This window comes from Rutilus rutilus (assembly GCF_951802725.1).
Source record: "Rutilus rutilus genome assembly, chromosome: 14".
Classification (NCBI taxonomy): Eukaryota; Metazoa; Chordata; class Actinopteri; order Cypriniformes; family Leuciscidae; genus Rutilus; species Rutilus rutilus.
Window position 1 is genome coordinate 27,548,361 of NC_140219.1, and position 10,658 is coordinate 27,559,018.

At 39.5% G+C, this 10,658-nt stretch overlaps 1 protein-coding gene across 2 annotated transcripts; it reads left to right on the forward strand.

The window, feature by feature from the left end:
• Nucleotides 1-4,083: 4,083 nt before the first annotated feature.
• slitrk4 (SLIT and NTRK-like family, member 4) lies at nucleotides 4,084-9,937 on the forward strand. Of its 2 annotated transcripts, XM_084430159.1 has the most exons (3): nucleotides 4,084-4,798; nucleotides 5,345-7,683; nucleotides 8,210-9,937. In XM_084430159.1, the coding sequence occupies exons 2-3, from the start codon at nucleotides 5,380-5,382 to the stop codon at nucleotides 8,216-8,218; spliced, it is 2,313 nt and encodes a 770-aa protein (XP_084286285.1). In that variant the 5' UTR covers nucleotides 4,084-4,798; nucleotides 5,345-5,379; the 3' UTR covers nucleotides 8,219-9,937. The 2 variants fall into 2 exon arrangements, with proteins under 2 accessions (XP_084286285.1, XP_084286284.1); XM_084430158.1 differs by having other exon boundaries at nucleotides 5,345-9,937.
• Nucleotides 9,938-10,658: the final 721 nt, after the last annotated feature.

Here is a 10,658-nt window from a genome sequence, read left to right on the forward strand (position 1 = left end):
GTGTGTACCGCTAAACCATGGCTCTGACAAGAAAATGAGAACTTTTAACATCCACTTGCCTTTTATAAATTCACGTCTGAAGCATTTGCTTCCAGCACAGAGTAGCAGGACGGATCGCATGACCTCATAATGTCTAATTTTCAGTTATTCACCAGGCCTCACAATATCGAAAGGACCACATTTGAACAATACACACAAAAGTTTTTTTTTTTTTTTTTTTTTGGATCCATGCCCAGTAGGCCACAATGTGACTGCTACTGCTATCGTTGTGGTTAATAGAAGCCTTGCGATATTTGAGGAGGCACAAGACTCAATTGAAACAGATGAGACACAGTGGATCTGTTGCTGCCAACTGTGGAGTGGACATAAGTATCCCCTGCTTGCTCTATACAAAGATACGTTTTCGCTTCTGTAACCATCAAGGCTTTCATTACGATCTCTTTCGCTTCTTTTAAACTCCACAACTTCCATTAAAGATGGTAAAACCCCTTCAAATCTATTATTTTCGGGTTTTTTGTCTAAAAACCCTTGTCACTCAAACACAATCCGCTCTCCTAATGAACGCGAACGTCTTCCATGCCTAAGGGCTTAGTACCCTTTCAGACTACAAGAAAGATAAACAACTTTAATCATCGCATGTGTACATATGTAGATAGTTCAAAGCCATTTTTGCCACTAGACTCCAAAGTTCTCGGCAGTAATCCCCGGTAGACATTCCCCCAGCCACACTCATCCACTGCAGGCGACGTTCCACAGTGTCATCTCTTCTATCTCATTACCCTATTTCAACAGACTGCCTGTCAATCAACATGTTTGCCAGCTGGAGGGATGTACTTTATTAGAATGCTGTATGATTGACGGGAGCAAGGAGCAAGGGTTAAAAGAAAGCTGTAAAACATGTGGAATGAAGGCGACATTCTCTGTTTTGCCTATTGGGAGAAGACGCCACAAAAAGAAAATAACTAAAAACAAAGGAACGAATGCTTTGGAATCTTGTCATTTGCTTTCTTCTTATTGTTATTCTTCTTCACCCACTGCGTTTTTGCATGCGGATTGTAAAAACATCCAGAGGAATGAAGATGTGCTACCGGTATCCTTTACATAAATTGCATTTCATTACTCATTCGCACTTTATGAAAAGTTCAAACTGAGCCATTACTCTCTGTCAAACATTGTTTCAAGGTTTTTTTTTTGGTTTTTTTTATGTCGACAACCACAGTATCACACACACTAATGATATAAAATTTTCTGTTCCACCATGTTTAGTTTTTTAAAAAAAAAAAAAAATTTTTTATCAGTGGTTCACAGAAAACACATACACACACTCACACACACATACTCGGTTTTGCTATCTTAATGGGGACTCTCTATAGGCGTGAGGATTTTTATGCTGTAAAAACTATATGTTCTGTCCTCTTACACAAAACCTACCCCTAAATCTACCCTTCACAGACAACTTTCTGCATTTTTCTTAAAAAAAAAAAAAAAACTTATTTAGTATGTTTATTAATTTATTTCCCGCTGGCTGGTCTCCCCACAATGTAGGTGATTTCAGGTTTTACTATCCTTGACATTTGGTCCTCATAATGTAATATAAAACTGTATACACACACACACACACAATTATAGTCTTAGTGAATGAAGAAATATTTGGATAGAAGTATACAGACTAAATATATAAGGCGAATAATAATAAAGCAATAAGTTTATGGCAAAAAAACTAACAAAAAAACACTCTGAACACAGAGCACCGACATTAAAATGTGGATTAAATTAATTAATATTCAACCAACCCAACGTGACAAAACAAATAACACTTAAGTTATTTATTTTTTTATTGTCACCACCACTTTTTTCTTTTCTTTTTTCTTGTTGCTAGTTAAAAATAGGCAGTTGTTTAACATATCAAAGACTAAAACTTGAGAGAGGCAGACACAAAAACCAGAACAACCCCCGTATTCACAGAGCAAAGGCTGTCACTTCACACTAAACACTCAGACTGAAAGTGTTTACCCCATGCCTAAACACAAAATATGAACAACTGCTACATTGCTGCCCAGCTTATAACTGAGTGAAGACCCTAGGGGCTTTTGCTGTTTTACTTCTGGTTGAGGTGGGAATTTATTGTGATTTTCACCTCACTGCAATAAGCTTCAATCATTTACCAAACTAGTATTAGTAGATAAGGTCTTAATAAATATCAAAAAATATTCTCACATTGACCCAACAGTTGTCTTTGCTCTTAAGTGTTACATGAGGCAGAAATGAGCTCAGTGTTCAAACATGCGGAAATTGAAACATTGGGTTGTAAAATGACTTGCAAACACATACGGAATAATTGACTTGGTTAGAGCTAGTTATCACAATTTATTCTTTGAGTAATATTTATCACTTTCTTTGTTAGGCATGTTTTACAGTCTTGTCTAAATAACAATAGGTCTATTTAATGGCTTTTCAGCATATGTAAACATTAAAACAATATAAAATAGCAAACTGTTGTTTTGGCTGTCAAAAATGAATATTTTATAAATTTGAAAAATATAAAACAACTTTTCCTGACATGATTGTTAATGAATAATAATAATAATAATAATAAATATTGTTCTGAGAACACATTTTAGTAAAAAAATCTAAGCTCATTATTAGTGTGTATACAAAATATGGTATTGGAATTTTAGTTATGATATGATTTTGAAAAACGTTTAGGCTACCAATTAATTACCCCAATATAAAAGTTTGAAACCAACAAACAAAACATGCAGAGAAACACATTTAATTCAACTGGATTTTTGATTCAAATCACTTTCTGAGATGGACAATGTGACAAACTCACCGTTTACCAGCTCGTCCCGGTCTCCCCTATATCAGATTATACACTATGGACTCAATATAAAGAAAATCTGAACATATAAAAAGCTTAGAATGCAATTCATTTTATGAACTAAATCTCACTTATTTCTGCCAGATGAGGGCGCCGTGTTTGATCTTATTTTTTTTTCTTGGTTACACATGAACCCACTGCAGAGCCATAGAGGACATGACAGACACGGATGCTCCATCTATGTCCACTAACTCCGCTATTTCACTATTACATCTTCACAATCTAAAAGTTTAATCATAACTGCATCCAATTCCGGAGCATGCATGTCATAAAATCAATTAAACACATGCATGAGGACAAATCAATCTTCAGGTTATTGGAAAGACATTAAGTCGATAAAACGGCGCACCTGTTGTCTATCAAGAATGAATCATCATTCCTGGGGAACTGTCAAACTAAAAAAAGATTTGTTGCTGTGCGTGCAACAGCTCTGGGTGACTTTGCCGCAGTTTCTAAATGCGGTGTCGTGCATCCAGGCATTCTTAAAATTGTAAAATAAAGAAAATTAAGAATCCCACACGTTAAATCCTTTCGCGCTGCTGCCAGGCAACCAGGCGCATAAACTGGCATTGATCCAACTAAAGATTACGCGTAACCATTTCCAGAGATCCCTCATCGAAAGACACATGAGAAAGAGAGCTTTATAATGTTCACTATTGAGTTTTTAAGAGATCTCTGAAGTTGAATTTTGTTTCTTAATATTTTCGCCCTGTTAACCCCCCTCCCTTCTCTCTCTCTCTCTCTCTCTCTCTCTCTCTCTCTCTCTCTCTCTCTCTCACACACACACACACATACGCGCGCGCTCGTAATAGAAATATTGTAAAATAAAGAATAAAGAAAGAAAATAAAGAATCGCACGCGCTAAATCCACACGCGCTGCCGTCAGGAAATCGATTTCGCGCGCACGAACTGGCCATGATCCAACAACAGATTACGCGTCACCCTTTCCAGAGATCCCTCAACGAAAGACACTATCAGAGCGCTTTATTATGTTCACTAGTGAGTGTTTAAGGGGTGTCTGAAGTTAAATTTTGTTCCTTAATATTTTCGCCCTGTTAACCCCCCCCCCTCGCCTCGCGCGCTTGTCTCTCTCTCTCTCTCTCTCTCTCTCTCTCTCTCTCTCTCTCTCTCTCTCTCTCTCTCTCTCTCTCTCTCTCTCTCTCTGCATCTCTGCATTTTCTCTCCTCCCGCTTCACCGTGTGGGAAGCTCAATGCAGCAACAAAACCAACATACTTAGAAGAAGACGAGGTGGAATAGTTGGTTTATAAGACTGTTCTCGTTATTAGGACGAGGACTGCACCAACAATACTTAATTTGATAATGTGGTGTAGGATGGCATCTCTTTTCGAGCGCATTTTACTCAGCTGAATTATTAATTTCCTCGTCGGTCTGACATCAGAGCACGTAGTTTCTTTTTTCCTCTTCTCTCGCAACTTGCATAATCCCAAGAAACGGCAGGAATCAACTGGACTCGATTTCTGATTTTTGGTAATCGGGTTGAGCCGCGACGCGCGATGGATTGTTCCGATTAATTTATTAAGATTTGTATCAGTTATTTCCCCCGAACTGTTGAGCGAACCGTCCGTTCAAATTGCGTCTAAACTGATGTTCAATTCTTTAAACGGAAGAATGCTGGACTTCTTTTGCATCCAAATTCACCACTTGATATTTCACCATTTTCACTTCGGTTTTGAAACGAATTAATTCTTCAGCGCAAATACGCAGCGCTGTGTTTGACATGCCTCAAAAGAGCTCAGTAACCTTGGGATTTTATGACACAATATATGTTTTGTACAAGTGGAGCCTGGCTAGAGAGGCTGAGACTGTAATCTGAACCTGGCTGAATGGGAATTGTCCCTCTCTTGGCGCTCCCAATGTCCGGTGTTATCTGAAAAGGAGGAGATAAAACATTGCCGGTGAGTGTTGAATTTTTATTTTGTACATATTCAGTTATTTGTTGGCAAAGCTTGGCAACTCAAAGGGCATGATCTCTTTGTGCTGTATTTAAATTACGGTTTTGTGAAGGTGATAAAACCGTCTTATGTATGCGATGGACAGATACTTTTTTTTTTTTCTCCTCGATTCACTGAAACACAAGAAATACGCTGATGCATACATTTATTGCAGTGTAAGTCACAGCACGTCGGTGTATTTACACACACACACACACACACACACACACACACACATACATATATATATATATATATATATATATATATATATATATATATATATATATATATATATATTGTGCTACTATTAAATACAGATGGATTTATTTGCAGTGTAGGCTCAGATATTATATTAGGATTCAAAAGGCACATAACAGGTTTTTCCAAGTTCTTTGTGTGCGCAGTGGGCATTTTAAACACCCCTGCTGTAAGATCTTGGCATTAGCTGTGTGAGTCAATGGAAAAAAGGCATGTGTGTTGATTGTTTGTTTGTTTTCCCCCTCTAAGGTAAATGGTTTACTGGGGGAATTGTAAAAGGCAAAATGCTGCTGCTTGTTCTGTTGGCCTTTTCCATATCGGGTTCATTTTGTGACTTGGATTCGGACCTCAGAGCTGAGACCTGCAGCGCTTGCTCCTGCATGTCCATCGAGAACGTCCTCTATGTGAACTGTGAGAAAATAACTGTGTACAGACCTACACAGCTGCAGCCGCCAGTATCCAGCCTCTACCATTTGAATTTCCAGAACAACCTTTTGTACATCCTTTACCCCAACTCTTTTGTGAATTTCACACATGCAGTCTCACTCCACCTGGGGAACAACAAACTCCAGAACATTGAGGGAGGGGCCTTTGTGGGGCTTAGTGCATTGAAACAGTTGCACTTAAATAACAATGAGTTAAAAGAGCTCCGCGCCGACACTTTCAGAGGGATTGAGAACTTGGAATACCTCCAGGCTGACTACAATTTAATCAAGTTCATTGAGAAAGGAGCCTTCAACAAATTACATAAACTGAAGGTCCTCATTTTAAATGACAATCTGATTCAAAGCCTACCTGAGAACATTTTCCGATTCGCCTCCCTTACTCACTTGGACATAAGAGGGAATAGGATACAGAAGCTTCCTTATCTTGGAGTCCTGGAGCACATTGGACGGATAGTGGAACTGCAGTTAGATGACAACCCATGGAATTGCACTTGTGATTTGTTACCTTTGAAAGCCTGGTTGGAGAATATGCCCTATAACATTTTCATTGGGGAGGCTATCTGTGAGACCCCTAGTGACCTGTATGGCCGCCTCTTGAAGGAGACTAATAAGCAAGAGCTGTGTCCCATGGGGACAGGCAGTGACTTTGATGTACGGATGCCCCCCTCCCAGCCCGAGGGTGGGCTAACCATCTCTAATCTGGCACCTTCAACCATAGCACCTTTAGTGACCAAAGCACCCAAAACCACCAATCCCTCTAAAATATACGGCAATGGGATTGTTGCTGGTATCCCACCTGGTAAAAATGGCCAAATTGTGTCCTATCAAACTCGAATCCCTCCTCTCTCCTGCCCCCAGCCCTGCACATGCAAAGCTCACCCTTCTGACTTTGGCATTAGTGTCAGCTGTCAAGAAAGAAACATCCAGAGTCTAGCAGATCTTATACCTAAACCGCCAAATGCTAAGAAATTGCACCTAAGTGGTAATTACATACGAGATATCAGTCCCACTGACTTCCAAGGGTTTGAGGGTTTAGATTTGCTACATTTGGGCAGCAATCAAATATCCACCGTCCAAAAAGGTGTGTTTGCAAATCTTACCAACCTGCGTAGGCTATACCTTAATGGAAATCAGCTGGAGCAGCTGCACCCTGAAATGTTTCTTGGGCTTAGTAACCTCCAATATCTCTATTTGGAGTACAATGCCATAAAGGAGGTGTTAGCAGGGACATTTGACTCCATGCCAAATTTGCAGCTCTTGTACCTGAATAACAATGTGCTCAGAAGCCTGCCTGCATACATCTTTGCAGGTGTTTCTCTTGCCAGACTGAATCTAAAGAACAACCACTTCATGAATCTGCCTGTGAGTGGCGTCCTAGACCAGCTCAAATCTCTCACTCAGATAGACCTGGATGGCAACCCTTGGGAATGCTCATGCGATTTAGTAGCTTTGAAACTGTGGCTCGAAAAACTGAACGAAGGGGTCGCTGCCAAAGGGGTCAAGTGTGCGTCTCCAGTGCAGTTCTCCAACATTGAGCTGAAAGAGCTGAAAAATGAGATCATTTGCCCGAAGCTCATAGCCAGGCCTCCTTTCATCCTGACTAGCGCTACCCCTATTCTCACATCGCTGTCACCTGCCGGAGTTGGCAAGGCACCCCCCAGTGGTCCTGTACCCTTGTCTATTATGATCTTGAGCATACTGGTAGTTCTGATCCTCACTGTCTTTGTGGCCTTCTGCCTGCTGGTCGTTGTGTTGAGACGGAACAAAAAACCAGCGGGGAGACAGGAGGGGCTCAGCAACCAGGAGTGCGGCTCCATGCCTCTCCATATCAGGAGGCACAATCACAAATCGAACAAGAAGGACGACCTGGGTGGAGAGACATTCATCCCGCAGACCATTGAGCACATGAGCAAAGCTCACACGTGTGGAATTAGAGACTCGGATTCTGGCTACAAATTTATAGACTCAGAGAGACAGAAAATGATGTTACGCAACAGTGCAGACATGGACAAGGACTCTCTACCCCTGGACCCCAGAAAGAGATTAAGCACCATTGACGAGCTGGACGAGTTCTTACCGGGACGAGACAGCATGTTCCTTCACAACTACTTGGAGAGCAAAAAGGATTTCAACAGTATAGGGGTGAGTGGCTTTGAGATCCGTTACCCCGAGAAACTACATGACAAAAAAATGAAAAAATCATTGATAGGGGGCAACCACAGTAAGATAGTGATTGAGCAGCGTAAAAGTGATTATTATGATCTAAAGGCAAAAATGGGAACCCCAGACTACCTTCAAGTACTAGAGGAACAGACAGCCCTCAGTAAATTCTAGAACATCATCTTCATCTGCCCCGTAATGACAAAAGTGCCTTAAGACAAATCCTAATGACCAATGGAATACAGGACACGTTTCATTACACAAAACGTAACTCCCTTAGAATCGTTGGCTGTCAAAATTACATACCTTTTTTTTTTTGTATGTTGTGATGCCATTAAGAGTTAAGAATCACATCAGTCAGTATCTTTTACAAACAGTCGTAGTTTGCTGCTATTGATATGGTTTCCATCAAATTCCACTGAACTTTATTTTTTACCAAATGATTGGGTCATGAAACATTGTTGAGTGTACTTCATATTGACCCCTCTTCATTGTGTTTGGTTGGAAGTATTTTTAGGCATCTTGGGATGACAAAATCAAATGGAGTGGAAGAATGGGATGTTGGCACATGCTTGAAAGTGGTGGAATACCCCAGACTCCCTTCTCTTGGATTATATTTTGCCACTTTTGGGGGACTTGAAACTCTTGGATTTGATTATATCTGAAGATACTGGCAGCCAACATCCGTACATTTTGGATTATTCCAATTACCTGTAAAGAGCCATTTAATATTGTTCTACTGAAATGTGATTCTTTTTGAAGTGTTTGGCTATGGCACATGACAGGACATTCATGAACTCAAGATAAACTAAACAGCTGCTTGCCATGTAAGCGTATCTGGATTTATTTTGTAAGTCAACATTATTTGTATTTGTGGGGCAGTTGTGTAAATTACAACAGTCGACAAGTAAATTCAACAAGCTCATCAAGAAAAAAATTCAAGAAAAATATGGAAAATCAAAAAATCAAAAAAAAAAAAAAAAAAAAAACATTGATGACCACTGTCACCTGTCAATTCGTAGTTTAACTTCATATTTAATTTATTTTTCTATGCAGAATTATTTAAAGACTATTGGTACTATTTAACAATTTCAAGGGACATTTTGAATGCTATAAGTGATACAGGCTCTTAGTTGGAGCTCTGAATTTAAAATTCTGTTCTGATCTGAGTTACATTCTGAATTCTGCTGGTGGCTGACCGACAGATGTGTACAGATGACGGTGATGTCATTTTCACTGTCACGTTGCACGAGGTGAGCCCTCCTAGCATATCACGTCTAACAGTTTGCTTATTCTTATATCCCAGAGCAACTTGTAAAAGGTTTCTTATTAACAATATGCAACCAAATAAGTGTGCATTAACGTGATATGATTCTGGATAGTACAAATGGCATTGTGCGAATGAAGTACTAATTCACTGTAATTTATTGGATTTGTTGAGAGGATTGTGTTTTGTCGACACAACTGTGAGACCCAACTCGCCTTATGAAAAGGCTACAGATATGGTCAGAATCATATCACTTTCCATGTGCAATATTATTATGCTCAATCATACTAGCTTGAAATCTTTATTTTGTTTGTCAGTTCAAATTAATATTACAGAGAGAGAGAGCTTAATTTTTTAAAAGAAAAGGCTTAATTTCATTCAGTCTTTATTTAAAATATTAAGTTAATGATTGTTTAAAATAGAATGTACCATGAGAGATAAAATAAATACAATTTTATATCAGTCATGCGAAATCTGTATATTGGTTATTAATTTCATTGTGCAATCCTGTTGCGGTCAAGGTATTAAAATCCAATCTAATTTGCTCTGTCTTTCTTTCTTTCTGCCTTTCTTTTTTTCTGTCTACAAGAAAGTGTTATCATGTTTTGTTGATCGTTAAACTTGCTTCTCAAATAAAAGGCCCTGAATGCTCTTACAGACAATTTGGTAAATGAAGTGTCTTGTAGATTTTTAATCTACTAAAGCAGTTACAAACTCTCTCCTGCTCTCTGGTTCAGGTTTCCAAAGGTCTTACCTCCTCTGGTTTGAAATGGGGATTCATCTAAGATGCCGAGGGTCACTTGACTCGAACTAGCAACAGATAAGAGAACCATAACAGTTAGTTGAATTGCCTGCTGTTGATGGTGTGAGTGTGTGTGTGTGTGTGTGTGTGTGTGTGTGTGTGTGTGTGTGTGTGTGTGTGTGTGTGTGTGTGTGTGTGTGTGTGTGAGAGAGAGAGAGAGAGAGAAATCTAAGCAGCAAAAAAAAAAAAAACAGCTTGTTTCAATTTGATGATAGCAGAATCATGCTTTGGAGAGGCTCTTGACAGTCCTTCTCATGCGTACTTCATCAAAAACATGGAGTACTGAAACTGAAACATCATGTGTGATGTTTTGCATGTCTAAAAAAACATTTTGGCTTGGTAGGCCCACAGGTGCAAAGATCTATGCAAAGACGTGTGGTTAGGAGTTTCCCTCACGATAATGAGTATATATTCCAATCCTGTCTCCGGGATTCACCATTCATTCTCTGTGGTGGTCTTTGGCATTTATAATGCAGTTCAAGTGTAAAGCTGTAAAATGGATTGTTTACAGTAAAGCTCCATTTAGAAAGGCCAAGCACAAGGCAGTTGCTAATCCTTGTTTTTGCGATGTTACCATGTAAACGAGACTTCCTAGTGCACTAATTAATTTTTGTACTGAGGGCCTGCACAATTTTGAATTCATGACTCAGATGTCAGATCATGTTTCCTTGACAACCCACGCTTTCAACACTTTTTTTTTTCGAATGATATAGCTACATCAAATGAGCCAGGGAGAAAAGTCATTGGTCCATGGCAGAACACAAGCGCTCCAGTATCACATCGTCCCCATAAACAGCATTGTTTCACTCTCGTTTCCTCATCACCTGTTTCTGCTCTTGACGCAGAAGTGTTTAGCTGCAGTAGCATGCACAATGCCGAAGGCGAGAT